The sequence below is a fragment of the Sceloporus occidentalis genome, unplaced genomic scaffold (genome assembly GCF_023333645.1).
Source record: "Sceloporus occidentalis isolate IW3139 unplaced genomic scaffold, rSceOcc1.0.p SCAF_1, whole genome shotgun sequence".
NCBI lineage: Eukaryota > Metazoa > Chordata > Lepidosauria > Squamata > Phrynosomatidae > Sceloporus > Sceloporus occidentalis.
Window position 1 is genome coordinate 220,118,625 of NW_028316981.1, and position 17,787 is coordinate 220,136,411.

A 17,787-nucleotide genomic window follows, 5' to 3' on the forward strand; every position below is an offset into this window, starting at 1 on the left:
GTGGTCAAAATGGAGCCTGGGACAGGGACTCCCAAGATGGTGGCCCCTATCGCGGCGCCTAATATGGCACCCATCGCTGGCCAGCGCATCCTCGGTGACGTCAGACACTAGTGTCGCCGGGGCCTCTCCTGACGCTTCACCAAACTGGGGCTCGTTCAGCGAAGGCCGGAAGGGCTCAGCCGAGCGTGGCTGGAGCATCCCGCTGTCCCCCAACGCGGCAGCCTAGGCCTGGGTCTCCCCCAGGCACGAAGAGGTCAGAAGGGAGGGGGAGGCAAGAGGAAAGCCCACTCCTGGGTCTCTCCACACGCGGGCACTCACCACAGCAGCAAAAGCCCCGCCATGGTCCCTGGCCTGCAGGGGCTCGGCGGAGGGGAGGGCTGCAGAGACCCCACTGAGAAGGGACTGGGACGCGGAGTCGAGGAGGCCACCAGCCAGCCTCCCTGGAGGTAAGCCACCCACTCCCAAAAAACTCGCTGCCTCCTGGGCAAAAATAGCCTGGACAAACTCAGTGAGCTACCGGACCGCACTCACCTCGGAGGGGTTCGTCGGTGCCGGGGCCTCCTCAACGCCTTTGGGCCCAGAACAGCCTGGACAGAGGGCCTGATCAGGGTCCTGGAAGGGAAACCCTTCCTCTGGCTGAGAATCTGGTTCTCCCTCTGAAGAAGGCTCTCTGTTGAGCCTGCAAACCCTGAGCTGGGGAAGCCTGCGCTAGGGAAAGCCTTTCACTCGTGCTCTTGGGGTCCTCTGCCATCACCACTACCAAGGGGAAAGGCAGGAAGGGAGAGAAGGGGAGGCCAGGAAAAAAAACTCTCAAACCGCTTTTGACAGAGAAAAAATCTTGCTGGCTCGAGGAGCATGTCCTGTGAGGAGCGTAGGCAGGAACAAGACTGAGACCCAGGGGGGCTAGCTCCTCCCTATATAGGGGCCAGTCTTTGTTTTTCATTGTCCCTGCCTACCAGAGCGAATTGGGAGGTGCTAACCCAGTATACAGGCAGATAGGACTCTGTCTGCTGGGAAACTACAGCACTATATAAATAAAATATAATAATAATAAAAGCTGGCATGGACGAGTAGCTTCTCAGTCACTGCTCCCAGGATGGCTGGGTCCAAAGGGGCTCGCAATCCCTTTTTTTGCTGGAGTAAAGGGAGCAGCTGGTGTGCGCATAGGGGGTTTACAAAGGCCACGTTCTCTGGACTGGAGATACGTATGAATAAGGAAAGGGGAGATTTTAACCACAGGATCCCTCCAAGGCAAAAGGGTCTTCCCAGGAATCAACCCCAGATACTCCTCACCCTCATTCTCCAGAGATGTGCCTCCCACAAACATTGCTTCTTCTGTTCTTTTTTCTCAGCTTGTCCAACAAAAGAAAACAGAAGCAGCAATGCAGCTCCAACCTGTGAGCTAAGTCCCAGCAAAGCTCACAAAGCTTAAGTAGAGTCCCAGATTTAAAGGCTTCTTGTTGCTGCCATTTCTCCCCTGCTGCCACCTACTTTTAATTCCTTGCTCTAACCACTCTGTCCCAAAATGGTGCCACAGAAGCAATGCCCTGCTCCCAAGCTTCAAGAGTTTCTTAACTGCCACAGCCACCAGTGAAGGATGCTGCTGAGGGAGGGAGCATGTGCAAGCAAGCAAAAAGCAGACATCACCACAGGTGATCAGTTGATTGTGGTTTTAAAGGACCCTGAAAAAGTTTTATGCAATCCCTCATTCCCACCATGGTCCTAAAGGCCACTGATTCCCCTTCTCTTTCTTGTGCATCAGTACTTTGACTGAAGGCCCTTCTGCTGCCCTCCTAGATCCTTCCACCATGCCCCCTTTGGGGATCACTATGATGGAGGACAAACAGGACCTTCATCCTTATCAAGATTTTGCAACAAGGGTTTGAAGATGAAACCAGCAGGGTTGTTAAAGAAAATATGCAGGGGTAGTTGCGTTGGCCATTTAGCAAATCCAAACAAAAATCCATCAGTGATACCTTTATTGCGTTATGAAGAAGCTTGCAACAGTTGTTAAAGGTTAGTGTAAAAAAAAAAACCCCAGAGTTTGCGGATGTTGTTGCAAATGTACATATTCATTTCATAAAGTACATTTGCACAACAGGATTAAAGTACTGAATTCCAAACCTGCACAGTGTGCTAAGATATTTGTGCTATCAAATTAAAAATCCCACATACTGCTAACCACTTGGCAGTTAGTTCAGCAGCTTGGACAGGCCTATCACATAAGGATACATAAATGTGTGTTTTACAAGTCATATGCAATAAGACACAGATTTAGCCTTCAGAAAAAGAATTTATAGTTATTTGATGGTGGCAAAGTATGGACACTTCATCAGAAAACATTACTACAAAATAATTTATTCTTTCTGTGAGGTGGAAAGCAACAGACGTGAGCGACTAATGAAAATGCATTCCTCCGGAAGCTGTTCTGTAACCGGGAAGTGAAAACCTGCCTTCTGTTTGGTTCATGGCTTGGCAGAAGCACTCTGGGCTGCCTCCTCTCTCCAGCGAGCTTTTTTCTCCATGTTCTGGCTTGTCAGGGATTCGTGTCTTCCAACAGCCTTCAGACCATTTACAAAGGATGCAAAACAGAAAAAAACATAAGCCTTCATTAAAAGTAACATGCCAGGGACTTTTCAAGCAGAACAATGAAATGCTGACCAACCAGATGGCTACTGTAGCCCACAAAAAAAGGCGGCACATTATTTCAGCATAAACTTTCATGGGCGCTGCTCTACTGATGAATTGAGTGGAGTTTCATTAGGCAGACGCTGGGTGGGATGTCTACTATGAAAACTGAGTTCTGAGAAAATATGCCAATTGACGTTAATATTTCAGTGTTTTAAGAGTACTTTACACTTTCACAATACTGCAATTAAATGATATCTGGCAAAGGACTCTGGCAGTAACTTTGATTTGGTTATTCCTCCTTCTTGCTCAGCAGATTTTTGCATTTAACAATTCTCCCGCTCAACAGGATGCTCCTTCAATAGCAATAGCAAGTTCATTTCTATACTGTTTATCAATGACTTAAGCACTCCCTAAGCGGTTTACAAAGTGTAAGCTTAGAGTAAATGTACTCATTTTAGCAACCTTGGAAGAATGCAAGCCTGAGTTGAGCTTGAGCCCTTTCGCTAGTATTGAACTTGCAACCTTACAGGCATTTAACCACTGCGCTACCATGAGCATTCTCGTGACTGGCTATACTGGTTGAGGTAGTGGCAGGTGCACTTTCAACATCTGGGGGGCTGGATCCCACCCCTCACTTAAGTACTGGAGAAGAACAGAACTGGGCTGCTTATGGCCCACTCCCTCCCAGCACCACCAGTTTAGTCCCCAAAAGTAAAAGCTGAATGCTCTAGCCTTGCTTGTTGAAAGGCAAAGCTGTCCAACTGGGGGAATAATGTTCACTAGGTTATATTGCAATCAGTTAGTATACTAAATAAAAATATATTTCATTCCAGAATTTTGAAAGCTGAAACACTTGACTGTAGTGGGTTGTCCCTTCATGAAATTTTTGTTCATGTATTTATTCTCCGATCTGTAACAAATTTAAGAGCTGTCTATATTTACCAGAGAAGTTTAATTCCCCATAAACTCCTAAGTTTTTGAAATGACAAAAGCATTAAGGGCCGGTTACAGACCGGCACTTTAGTGCGTGACGAGCACGCACCAGGGTTACAAAAGGGCGGTGCTTCCGCACCGCCCTAACCCTAGTGCGTGCTCGTCACGCACTAAATGGCGGCCCTTCCATACGGCTGCCGCCGTGAGGACGTCACGGCCGCGCCGCCTCTAGACGGGGCGGTGCGGACGTGACGTCCTTGCTCCGCACCAGGGCGCTTAGTGCGCCCTGAACACGGAGCAGGAAGGAGCTCTGTTTCGGAGCTCCTTCCTGGTTTAGTCCGCTGGGCGCAGCCTTCAGATAGCTGCGCCCAGCGGACTAAAAGAGAAAGGGGCCAAGCAGCCCCTTTCTCTTCTCCCCACCGCTGCGGGGTGTCCTTGGGGCTTGAAGCCCCAGGGACACCCCTTTTCAGGCTGCGGGGAAGCGGCGTTTTGCTGCTTCCGCGCAGCCTGAAAAGCGGCGGATCGGGGCCTCAGCGACTGCCGCTCTGCACGCTGAGGCCCCGATACACCGGGGAAAGGGGCGGGTGCAGACCGCCCCAAATGGGCGGTCTATAACCCGCCAAGGAATGTGGAAGCCTGCTAAGACAGCATTTTTTTTGAGGGAGAAGCAAAAACCAATATCTGCCACAAGCCACTTTTGACACTTAAAAAGGCTCCTCTCTTCACACACAGGTTGAGTGTGTGAAGAGAGGAGGTTGAGTGAAAGAAGCTTTATCTCTGTGTGTTTGTATGTGTGTTGTGTGCCTTCAAGTCGTTTCCAACTTATGGCGACCCTAAGGTGAACTTATCACAGAGTTTTTTGGCAAGATTTGTTCAGAGGAGCTTTCCCATTGCCTTCCCAAGGCTGCGAGTATGTGGCATGTCCACCCAGGACACCCAGTGGATTTCGTGGCCAAGCAGGAATCAAACCCTGGTCTCTAGAATTGTAGTCCAATACTCAAACCACTATACCACGCTATCTGTCTAGCATCTCCTTTTCCCCACAATTCATAGGCCCCAGCCACTCCTTTGCCATAGGTTCCCTGCTGCAAATGGAGACAAAACACTTACTTTCATTGGAATTCTCGCATCCTTCCCTGCTTGTATTACAACTTTATTATGTAATTACTAATGAGAGAAATGTTGTGGCAACCCATCAGTTCTTTTCCTTGTCTATGAGCCCTAACAGACAAGCCAAAATAAAGCTGCCTTGGGCCACTTTGGAAGTGTGCTATTTAAATGAAGCATGCGTCCTAAGAGGCTGGAAGCTGCACCAAAGCCATGCTCCAGTCCTAAGAACTGGAGCGGAGCTTTGGCGCAGCTTCTGGCTTCTTAAGATGCATGTGTCATTTAAACAGCATATCTCCAAAGTGATCCGAAGCAGCTTTATTTTGGCCTGTCTGTTCAGGCCCTATGTCATTCTTTTGTACTCACCTGCTTCCCTGTAATTACCATCACTATGCAGCCCAAGATTGTCAAGGTAATCATCAGGTAGCTGATCTGCACACGGATCTTGTTCTTGGCTGCATCAATCATCTCAAATCTTTAAAGAACAAACATTATGTTACTGAACATTAGGTGTTTACATTGCTTCATCTGCTTGCTAACGCACATAAAAAGAAGAAGAAAGAAAACCATCACCATGCTCAGTTTGAAAGGAAAGGTGACCTTGTAGGAGAACAGCTATTACACCCTAAGAGGGGACAACTAAGTGCTTAGGAGTAACTGCCACAAGGCAAACCAAGGCAAAGAGAAAACAACACAGGTGTGAGGCAGCCCCCTTTTCATACTAAACTCACAATTCCTTAACCTGCCCAGAGAGAAAAAGAAAGGTAGTTCCAGGCTTTACAAAGCAAGTTGTTGGACATTAGGTGCTCCTGATCTCAGTGTGGCAAAACCATAGCACTGCTCCCTCCACATAGCTGCCTTTTTTGTTTGTTATGAAAGATAGATTTGTTTGTCATGAAAGTCGTACACAAAGCCATAGCTAGGGCAGAAAACCCACTACTATCTGATCCTGAAACCAAGTATAGCTCCAAATGATTTATTCCTCACACATGAAAAAGGGGTTCATTTTCAGACTTGTAACAATGTCGCAACTACCGTGGCTTACACCAGATAAAAACTGCCACATTTCACAGTATGCAGGTGGGAGGAAAATGCACCACCAGTAATGCAATTAAAACACCCATGTTTTCAGGATAAGGTTGTCCAAATTAAGTACGGCTTGATTTAAACCTACATAGGACAGAGGAGCAATATGTGAGTTCAAAAGCAAGAACATGGAGTGAGACGAAATCTGCTTAGCCAAGGTTTGCAACTGCAAAATGCAGATATACAACCTGAGGAACCCAGCAATAGTATTAGAATAGCGTGTACATTTCTATACCACTTATCAGTGCAGTTAAGCACTCCCTAAGACATTTACAAAGTGTAAGCTAATTGCCCCCAACAATCTGGGTACTCATTTTAGCAACTGTGGAAGGATGCAAGCCTGAGTCGAGCTTGAGCCCTTTTGCTGATATTGAACTCGCAACCTTAGTGTGAGTGAGTGGCTGCGGCCCAGCACAATCATTTCTTTCCAAAATTGTTCTACTCATGCCTGTAAAAATTTTATTACAGTTTGCAAGACTAGAGTAGTTAATTAAAATAAGCAGCAAAGTGCGTGGCAAAGCCAATAACCTCTGGAAATGGAATGGCACTTATAGGTCAGTCACATCTTGAAGTCCACTGTCTTTGCTCTCAACACAGTTCTAGGTAAATAAAGGATGCAAAGTTCCTAAAAGAGTCCCTGGGAGATATCACTTCACACAGTATGACCACTACTCTGGCACACCGAGGAAAACAGCCTCCATTGTCATTTTACAAAGACTATGGCAGTGGTTACCAAAGTGGGCAGTGAGGGAAAGGGGGCAATGGGAGTCAAAATATTGGCATGCAAAACAGATAAGGCCTTTGAGACAATGGTGGAGGATCAGTTAAAGCACATGGAAGCAGAGGAGAAGTGGCAACAAAAAGGAGGTTACATTTTGGATCCTCCTTAACCTTTATGAGCTTTGTCTGGTGCTCCTGCTTTCTTTCTTCAGACAGGCCAAGAGAAGAGAGAAGAAAAAAATGTTTGGGGGGAGGGGGCATCTTGAAGCTGCGTGGGGAAGGCATCTCTCTGGGGAAAGTGGAGTAAGAGCATCCAGGATCAATTCTTGGAAAGAGTCCTTCCTCTCCAGGGAAACGTTTCCCTCTTTGCATCCAGTCACCTTGGGAGCAGTAACCAAGAGATCTCTCGTCCGTACTAGCCTTTGCCACAACGCCAGCAGGGCCAAGAAGTTTCTTGGTTGCTGCACAGGCAGCTGCTCAGTTGCTACTCCCAAGGTGACCAAACAGCCAGTTGAAGAGCAACCGAGAAACCTCTTGCCTGCGCCAAAATTTGCCGCAACGCTAGCACAGGTAAGAGGCTGACTGCACAGCTGCTGTTCCCTTTGCACCCGGTCACCTGGGAAGCAGCAACTGAGCAGCCTTCCTTTCTCTGCAAGGCTGGACGAGAGGGAGGAGCAGCCTTGGGATGCTACTATGGCTGTATTTGCACATGAGGGACTGAGGTGGAAGAGGAGGAGATGGTGGCGAGCTGGGCACAGCTGAGGTAGACATCACTGGCCAACTGCTGCACAAACAGCAGATCTGATATCAAGAAGTAAGCATTGGGGGCTGTTAAGGTTGTTACCCAAGAGGGAAGGGGGTGGTAGTCCGAACATGTTTGGGGACCACTGGACTACTGTATATTCTGACAAAAAGCAAACAACTGTTTCAAAGCAGCACAGGACAGCAAGCCCCTCTGAGAGGCTTCAATGCTCTTCCCTATGAAAATTTTTGCTATTCAGATTCCAACATACTAAGCTGGGAAAGGTCTTTGTTTTGGACAAAAAATAAGAACACCAATTTTTAAAACATCTAGCCAGTATCTATTAAAAAACCAGAACTCCAGGAGAGCCTTTGCCGAAGGATGTTATCATGTCAAAACCTGTAAGCTAGGCCTGAATTCACAAGGAAAAATGTAGGCTACTGCCCGCCTCTGTGTGACACTCTATTATTATTATTATTATTATTATTATTAACCTTTATTTATAAAGCGCTGTAAATTTACACAGCGCTGTACATGCAATCTTTTCAAAGAAAGAAGGGTGGGAGGAAAAACATGGAAAATCTGGTGAATTTTATTGTTATGTTTTAGCTCATTTTGTTTTATTTTTTTTGTCCTACATTGAGAAATCAACGCCATACAAATGCAATAAACAAACAAACTAACAAATAATAATCTCCTAAGCAGCAAACGGGCAGAGATCAAGTGGCTCATGCTTTTATACCTAGAATCTTGAGTGATAGTCGGCTCCACTATGCCTCCTAATCCATGTGCCCTGCCTTCCGTTTTCTCCCTTCATTGGGAAAATAGTCTAAATTCTCCCAAAAATAAGTTATTATCAGAATTATGGAGAAAGACATAAGGACATTCCAATCACTATCTGCACTGCACTGATTAAAACTGCAGTCCCTTCTCCATGTGTCTACCAGAGCAGAAGATCTAAAGGTCCTTTTTATGTTGTCAAACAATAAAATAAGTTTAGAATCAATAAGAAACAATAGCACATATTTCCATTTTTTCAAACATATCCATTTCCATCTTTCATCCCCCCCCAGAAGATTTCTGAACATCCTACGACTCATCATATTAAAGGTCTCCCATACCTGCACACAGGTGGGATATGTGCTTTGCTTTTAAATGCAGTTATCCAATTCAATTCAGAAATATTTAAAACTGATAAAGAGAACTATACTTACGACACTGTTTCGGGTATGTCCTCTGCTTTCTTGTATCGGCCTGTCCATAGCAAGATTTTCTTTTCCCGGTCAGTGGGCTTGTGCCCTGGGACTTTGAAGGAGGCACCTACAGAGATGAAGGAAAAGAAAATGCAGCACCATTTCCAACCCAAATACTTCATTCAGATAGCAGTATCAAAATAGTGATCAACTTGCAACAGCTAATTAATCCAAACTTAGTGCTGCATTTGGTTTGCATATGGACAAATGATCAGAGAGTCCAAGCAGGACTAGGAATTTGCTACACCAGCAGCAAACTGCCTAAGTTTCAGACAGCAGACTGGAAGATTTGCTGATCAAACATTATCTGGCTCACTTAGGCTCATATGCTATGAGGATGCCCTGCAAAATGTTATATTAAAAAAATAAAGCTAATGTAGACAAGACAAGCAAATGCAATGAATCAAAATTTATTTGCTGATAAAAATTAAGCTACAAGAGAACACTGAAAAATAAAGTGAACAAGTTTAGCATAATTAAAGGTATCCCAGGAGCACACACCAAAAGCCATTGAGCAGTGTTGATCTGAAGAGATACCCAGCTGTGCTGTTTTGAGAACCAGTTTCAGCTTTTTCTAGTGGAGGTCCTTTGGACCAAAGACAGGCAGTGTAAGTTCCCACATAAAGACTGGAGTGCTCTTGTGATTTCCCTTTGCATCTACATGTGGATGTCGCTGCCCGCCACCCGCTACACTCAACAAAGTATATGAATAAAAATATTTTGTTTTTTAGCAGGCACATTTTCATCCACATATTCACATATATTCAAAATTTAACATTTTACGGAGGCGTGTTACAGACCAGCCCTTTGGGGCGGCCTGTAACTGGCCCTTTCCCCGCTGTATCGGGGCCTCAGCTGCCACAACGGCAGCCTCTGAGGCCCCAATCTGCCGCTTTCCAGGCCGCAGGGAAGCGGCAAAAGGCTGCTTCCCCGCGGCCTGGAAAGGGGTGTCCTTGGGGCTTCATGCCCTAAGGACACCCACCCAGTGGCAGCGGGGAGGAGGAGAAAGGGGCTGCTCGGCCCCTTTCTCCCTTGCGTCCCTGGTGCAGCTGTCTAAAGGCTGCGCCAGCGACGCAAACCGCAGAAGGAGCTCCGTTTCAGAGCTCCTTCTCGCGCTGTGCAAAGGGCACTCTAGGCGCCCTCACGTGGTGCAACGATGTCACAACCACGCCGCCTCGTTTGGAGGTGGCGCGGTGGTGACGTAGTCATGGCGGCGCCCATCTGTATAGGGCGCCGCCATTTTGTAAGGACTGGGTCCGTACTAGGGTTAGGGGCGTCAAGAAGTGACGCCCCTTTCTAACCCTAGTACACGCTCGTTGCGTACTAGGGTGCCCATTTGTAATGGGCCAAAAGCTCATAGGGCATGATTTCCAGACCCTTCACCCTGTCAGGGATGCTTTGAGATTTCCTGCATGGCAAAATGGGGTTGAACTGGATGGCCCTTGTAGTCTCTTCACATTTAAAACTTGTACGCCAGCTGCGCCCGTTCCTTGAGAAGCCAGATTTGGCCATGGTGGTACATGCCTTGGTTACATCTCGTTTGGACTACTGTAATGGGCTCTACATGGGGCTGCCTTTGAAAAGTGTTCGGAAAATTCAGCTGGTTCAAAGAGCTGCTGCCAGGGGCAGATTACAGAAACCATACAACGCCCCTCTTGAAACAGCTTCATTGGCTGCCAGTTTGTTTCCAGGCACAATTCAAGGTCCTGGTTATTACCTACAAAGCCCTACGTGGCTCAGGTCCACACTATTTGGCAGACCATTTCTCCTGGTATGAACTGGCCTGGACTCTGAGATCCTCTGGGGAAGCCCTTCTCTCCATCCCAACACCATCACAAACACGGTTGGTGGGGACACGAGAGAAGGCCTTCTCGGTGGCTGTCCCTAGACTCTGGAACTCTCTGCCCAGGGATATCAGAATGGCTCCCTTCTTGATGGCCTTCTGCCACAGGTTCTGTTCACACAGGCGTTTAAGGAATTGCTATAAGAACTGGCTGGGATGTTGGACCTTTTTAAAAATTGGTTACAGTTTTTCCTCTCTTATTTATAGTTTTATCTTTTTAAAATGTGTTTTATTCTTTTAATAACTATCTGTTTTAATATTGTAATAATTTAATTCCTTTTTAATGTACTTATTACTAGTATTATTATTTATTTTAAAATTTAATTTTTATGTTTTTAATTGTACTGTTTTTAATGCTGTGAAGCCGCTTTGAGTCCCAGTCCTGGGAAAGGAGGGGGATACAAATAATAATAATAATAATAATAATAATAATAATAATGACAATTTTATCTTTGTTGCCCTTCTCTGAACTGACTCCAACTTGTCTATAATATATGCCTAAAAGCTTACACACCTCTGTGACATTCTTTCTGATCCTACTAAAGACACTGTCTTTATTAAAGGTGGGCTTTCTTTTTTCCATGAAATTAATCAGTCATAAGCTGAAATGGTGAACTCAGTTGCAGAATTTATATGGAGAAATTCCCCCATTAGTATGGACAGCACCAATCTTTGGCTAGTCCTAGTAGTTTTGAAAGGGCACAAATGTAACAAAGGAAATTTCACAACAGAGAAAGCAAACCAGTCCTCCTTTTGGCCTAATTTTCATTCACCACCACATTTGAAAATGCTAAAGTAGACAAAGGACTTTTCCAGACCACTCTGAAGAAACGTCACTTCTCACAATAAACCTCCTTGGCTTTTGTTGTTTTTCTTGCTTTTGCATCCCCAAATCCCATTCTTTTTGTTAATTTTTATAGCTTCTTCCTGAATCTGCACTTCAGGGTTTTTTAAAACAAGATCATAGCTTTCTGAGAGGGACCTACATTTTGAAGGGCATCTTGGCTTTACTTCGTGAACGAAGGACTCATCCGTGCTTTCTACAAGCGCGTTGATGACGTTGGATGTATCCTTCGAGCCTGTGCAATGGATTTTTCTGGTGGAGCGCAGCGTGCACAGAACTGGCCTCACCCTTTAAACCAGAGGTTCGACTGCTGAGGCCTTGACAAGCATGGACGGTGGCAGCGAGGTCCTCGGGTCGTGGGTTTGATTAGAGTTTCCTTCTCTTAGATGGTTGACCTTACAGGGTTAGACAAGCACCATCTGCACGGGTTTGGGATTAGAGTTTTCCTTCTCCTAGGATGGTTGCCATAAGGCTAGAGAGTCCATCCTGCTCTTTGGTGCTCTTGGTCAGACCCTTCGGTTGTGACCTATCAGGCATGGGAGGCCCTACCGGTGGCTATTATACCACCGCCAGCATAGCTCACAACTTCATTAGGGTACGCAAGCCTCTCCCCCACACAGTCAGAGCATAGCTGGAGAGGAATAGGAGGCCAGAAGATGACAGTTAAGGAGGGAGGAGCCTCTTCCTTCAGGCTAGCCCTGGTGGAGCTGGGCCTGCCTGATCAACTCCCTCTCAGGCCGGAAGATGACAGTTAAGGAGGGAGGAGCCTCTTCCTTCAGGCTAGCCCTGGTGGAGCTGGGCCTGCCTGATCATTCCCTCTCAGGCCAGAAGATGACAGTTAAGGAGGGAGGAGCCTCTTCCTTCAGGCTAGCCCTGGTGGAGCTGGGCCTGCCTGGTCAACTCCCTCTCAGGCCGGAAGATGACAGTTAAGGAGGGAGGAGCCTCTTCCTTCAGGTTAGCCCTGGTGGAGCTGGGCCTGCCTGATCATTCCCTCTCAGGCCAGAAGATGACAGTTAAGGAGGGAGGAGCCTCTTCCTTCAGGCTAGCCCTGGTGGAGCTGGGCCTGCCTGGTCAACTCCCTCTCAGGCCGGAAGATGACAGTTAAGGAGGGAGGAGCCTCTTCCTTCAGGCTAGCCCTGGTGGAGCTGGGCCTGCCTGATCATTCCCTCTCAGGCCAGAAGATGACAGTTAAGGAGGGAGGAGCCTCTTCCTTCAGGCTAGCCCTGGTGGAGCTGGGCCTGCCTGGTCAACTCCCTCTCAGGCCGGAAGATGACAGTGCATAATAGTATAATTAAGTTTAAAAAAACCTTTTCTTAAAGAGAACATATTATTCCAATAATATGAATACACATGAACATATTGTTCCAATATGACTCAGAATTAAAAAGAAACTCACTTCTGAGCTGGAATAAAATTTTGGAGCTGATGCATGGAATTCCCAGAATATAGTCTGGGGCAATACAGATATCATCTGTTGGGTAATTAATTAAAAAAAAAACCACACACAACAAATACCACAACTTCCCAACACTCTTGCTTTATCTATGAGATTCCTGATCCCAAGAATGTATGGGGCTGGTCAGTTGTATGCCTTTTTTAAAAAAGGGGATCTTTAATTGGTGCCGGCATGGTGCAGTAGTTTGAATGTTGGACTATGACTGTGGAGACCATGGGTTTGAATTCCCGCTTCATCCATGTGAACCCACTGGGTGATCTTGGGCAAGAAGCCACACTCTCTCAGCCTCAGAGGATGGCGATGGTGGCAAACCACAACCATCCCTGAACAAGTCTTGCCAAAAGAGGCAAACAAACCACAGTGGGGTCACCATGCCTTGGGAAGGACTTGGGGGCATACACCAAACCCCTGTATTCACCCGTTCCGTTGCCCTTAAAAGGCATCATACACTCATCCCTCCACATCTGCTGGGGTCAGGGGCACAGGGCCCCTGGAATGTGGAAAAACTGCACATAACAAAAACACCATGTTCTTGCCTGAGAAAGCACCTCCCTAAAAACCTCTATAGGTCCTCCAGGGCAACTGTGTGGTCAGCATCTGCCAGACACTGACCATAGAACTGCACTGGAGGAGCTACAAAGGCCTAGAGAGGTGTTCTCTCTAGGAATCTCTAGGTCCTCCAATGCAACTCTATAGTCACATCTGCCAGACGCTGACCATAGAACTGCACTGGAGGAGCTACAAAGGTCTAGAGAGGTGTTCCCTCTAGGAATCTCTAGGTCCTCCAATGCAACTCTATAGTCACATCTGCCAGACGCTGACCATAGAACTGCACTGGAGGAGCTACAAAGGTCTAGAGAGGTGTTCCCTCTAGGAATCTCTAGGTCCTCCAATGCAACTCTATAGTCACATCTGCCAGACACTGACCATAGAACTGCACTGGAGGAGCTACAAAGGCCTAGAGAGGTGTTCTCTCTAGGAATCTCTAGGTCCTCCAATGCAACTCTATAGTCACATCTGCCAGACACTGACCATAGAGTTACATTGCAGGAGCTACAAAGGCCTGGAGAAATGTTCTCTCTAGGAATCTCTAGGTCCTCCAATGCAACTCTATAGTCACATCTGCCAGACACTGACCATTGAGTTACATTGCAGGAGCTACAAAGGCCTAGAGAAATGTTCTCTCTAGGAATCTCTAGGTCCTCCAATGCAACTCTATAGTCACATCTGCCAGACACTGACCATAGAGTTACATTGCAGGAGCTACAAAGGCCTAGAGAAATGTTCTCTCTAGGTATCTCTAGGTCCTCCAATGCAACTCTATAGTCACATCTGCCAGACACTGACCATAGAGTTACATTGCAGGAGCTACAAATGCCTGGAGAAGTGTTCTCTCTAGGAATCTCTAGGTCCTCCAATGCAACTCTATAGTCACATCTGCCAGACACTGACCATAGAACTGCACTGGAGGAGCTACAAAGGCCTAGAGAGGTGTTCTCTCTAGGAATCTCTAGGTCCTCCACTGCAACTCTATAGTCAACATCAACCAGACACTGACCATAGAGTTACATTGCAGGAGCTACAAAGGCCTAGAGAAATGTTCTCTCTAGGAATCTCTAGGTCCTCCAATGCAACTCTATAGTCACATCTGCCAGACACTGACCATAGAGTTACATTGCAGGAGCTACAAAGGCCTAGAGAAATGTTCTCTCTAGGTATCTCTAGGTCCTCCAATGCAACTCTATAGTCACATCTGCCAGACACTGACCATAGAGTTACATTGCAGGAGCTACAAATGCCTGGAGAAGTGTTCTCTCTAGGAATCTCTAGGTCCTCCAATGCAACTCTATAGTCACATCTGCCAGACACTGACCACAGAACTGCACTGGAGGAGCTACAAAGGCCTAGAGAGGTGTTCTCTCTAGGAATCTCTAGGTCCTCCAATGCAACTCTATAGTCAACATCAACCAGACACTGACCATAGAGTTACATTGCAGGAGCTACAAAGGCCTAGAGAAATGTTCTCTCTAGGAATCTCTAGGTCCTCCAATGCAACTCTATAGTCACATCTGCCAGACACTGACCATAGAGTTACATTGCAGGAGCTACAAAGGCCTAGAGAAATGTTCTCTCTAGGTATCTCTAGGTCCTCCAATGCAACTCTATAGTCACATCTGCCAGACACTGACCATAGAGTTACATTGCAGGAGCTACAAATGCCTGGAGAAGTGTTCTCTCTAGGAATCTCTAGGTCCTCCAATGCAACTCTATAGTCACATCTGCCAGACACTGACCACAGAACTGCACTGGAGGAGCTACAAAGGCCTAGAGAGGTGTTCTCTCTAGGAATCTCTAGGTCCTCCACTGCAACTCTATAGTCAACATCAACCAGACACTGACCATAGAGTTACATTGCAGGAGCTACAAAGGCCTAGAGAAATGTTCTCTCTAGGAATCTCTAGGTCCTCCAATGCAACTCTATAGTCACATCTGCCAGACACTGACCATAGAGTTACATTGCAGGAGCTACAAAGGCCTAGAGAAATGTTCTCTCTAGGTATCTCTAGGTCCTCCAATGCAACTCTATAGTCACATCTGCCAGACACTGACCATAGAGTTACATTGCAGGAGCTACAAATGCCTGGAGAAGTGTTCTCTCTAGGAATCTCTAGGTCCTCCAATGCAACTCTATAGTCACATCTGCCAGACACTGACCACAGAACTGCACTGGAGGAGCTACAAAGGCCTAGAGAGGTGTTCTCTCTAGGAATCTCTAGGTCCTCCAATGCAACTCTATAGTCAACATCAACCAGACACTGACCATAGAGTTACATTGCAGGAGCTACAAAGGCCTAGAGAAATGTTCTCTCTAGGAATCTCTAGGTCCTCCAATGCAACTCTATAGTCACATCTGCCAGACACTGACCATAGAGTTACATTGCAGGAGCTACAAAGGCCTAGAGAAATGTTCTCTCTAGGTATCTCTAGGTCCTCCAATGCAACTCTATAGTCACATCTGCCAGACACTGACCATAGAGTTACATTGCAGGAGCTACAAATGCCTGGAGAAGTGTTCTCTCTAGGAATCTCTAGGTCCTCCAATGCAACTCTATAGTCACATCTGCCAGACACTGACCACAGAACTGCACTGGAGGAGCTACAAAGGCCTAGAGAGGTGTTCTCTCTAGGAATCTCTAGGTCCTCCAATGCAACTCTATAGTCAACATCAACCAGACACTGACCATAGAGTTACATTGCAGGAGCTACAAAGGCCTAGAGAAATGTTCTCTCTAGGAATCTCTAGGTCCTCCAATGCAACTCTATAGTCACATCTGCCAGACACTGACCATAGAGTTACATTGCAGGAGCTACAAAGGCCTAGAGAAATGTTCTCTCTAGGTATCTCTAGGTCCTCCAATGCAACTCTATAGTCACATCTGCCAGACACTGACCATAGAGTTACATTGCAGGAGCTACAAATGCCTGGAGAAGTGTTCTCTCTAGGAATCTCTAGGTCCTCCAATGCAACTCTATAGTCACATCTGCCAGACACTGACCATTGAGTTACATTGCAGGAGCTACAAATGCCTAGAGAAGTGTTCTCTCTAGGAATCTCTAGGTCCTCCAATGCAACTCTATAGTCACATCTGCCAGACACTGACCATTGAGTTACATTGCAGGAGCTACAAAGGCCTAGAGAAATGTTCTCTCTAGGAATCTCTAGGTCCTCCAATGCAACTCTATAGTCACATCTGCCAGACACTGACCATAGAGTTACATTGCAGGAGCTACAAAGGCCTAGAGAAATGTTCTCTCTAGGTATCTCTAGGTCCTCCAATGCAACTCTATAGTCACATCTGCCAGACACTGACCATAGAGTTACATTGCAGGAGCTACAAATGCCTGGAGAAGTGTTCTCTCTAGGAATCTCTAGGTCCTCCACTGCAACTCTATAGTCAACATCTGCCAGACACTGACCATAGAGTTACATTGCAGGAGCTACAAATGCCTAGAGAAGTGTTCTCTCTAGGCATGTGTAGAGCCTCCAGCATCTACCAGAGATCGGCCATAGAGTTGTGCTGGAGGAGCTAGACATGCCTAGTGGCGTGTCCTCTCTAGGAATCTCCTCCAGCGCGACTCTGGTGAGAGCTGACCATAGAGTTGCGCTGGAGGACCTAGAGATTCCTAGAGAGAACACATTGATAAACCCCCTGAATAACAATCAGCTCCTTAGAGGAGGAGCGCGCAGTGCCTCCTGCTGCTCCCAGTCCTAAAGCCGTACCAAGGACCATTTAAGCCGCGACGAAGGCGGTGGGGAGGAAGGCTCCGGGGGCGCTCTGGAGGCCTGCGAGGCAGAGGGCGCCTTACCTTGCTGAGCGGCGGGGGCAGCGGCAGTCTTGGGCGGCGGGGCTGCTGCCTCGGTGGGGGGCTTCGTGCAGAGGAGCCTCCTCCTCCTCGCAGGGCAGCCAGAGGGAGGCAGCGGAGCGGGGAAGGGGCGCTGCTTGGCCGGGGTCCGGAGGAGGAGTCTGCCTGCGGGAGGAAGGGAGCAGGTGAACGCTGCCCAGCAAGCGAGGGAAGGAGGGCTAGTTTGGCCAAAGGGGAAGGGGCTCTCCTATCAAGTGCCCTGCAACCCCCTGCTCCGAATGGAGGACACTTTGGTTGCATCCACACTGGAGGAATAACCCGGTTTGGCACCGCTTTAACTCTTAATGTGACTCTTTGCTATGGAGTTCTGGGAGTTGGAGTTTGTTGTGGCGCACAACAAACTCCAACTCCCAGAACTCCATAGCAAAGAGTCACATAAAGAGTTAAAGCGGTGCTAAACCGGGTTATTCCTCCAGTGTGGATGCAGCCTTTGAAGGAAGGGTTCATCCCCGACAGAAGTCCCCTTCCCCAGCCAGCCTTGGACCCTCACTCACCAAGGGCGACAGGACTCAACATGGCCACGCCGCGGAGACAGGAGAGACGAGAGGAGATGCACCCTCCTCAGAGTCCCCTCTGCGTCTGCAAGGCGACTGGAGGGGGAATGAGTCCAGTTCAGGGGGCGGGGCATATGAGGACCACGCCCCTCTCGCGCCCCACCCACAAAGGGGGCGGGGCCTCCGTACAAGATTCAAAGGGCCTTCTCCCTCAGCGGTTCAAGGTGAACGTCCCCCCCCTGACCTTCACGAA

General features: G+C 47.4%; 1 protein-coding gene across 1 annotated transcript; it reads right to left on the reverse strand.

The window, feature by feature from the left end:
• Positions 1 to 1,962: 1,962 nt before the first annotated feature.
• Positions 1,963 to 17,643, reverse strand: LOC149323484 (protein FAM162A-like). The gene is made up of 5 exons (XM_089489028.1): positions 17,535 to 17,643; positions 16,984 to 17,145; positions 8,434 to 8,539; positions 5,038 to 5,146; positions 1,963 to 2,561 (listed from the first exon to the last, which is right to left on the reverse strand). The coding sequence occupies exons 1-5, from the start codon at positions 17,554 to 17,556 to the stop codon at positions 2,466 to 2,468; spliced, it is 495 nt and encodes a 164-aa protein (XP_089345154.1). The 5' UTR covers positions 17,557 to 17,643; the 3' UTR covers positions 1,963 to 2,465.
• Positions 17,644 to 17,787: the final 144 nt, after the last annotated feature.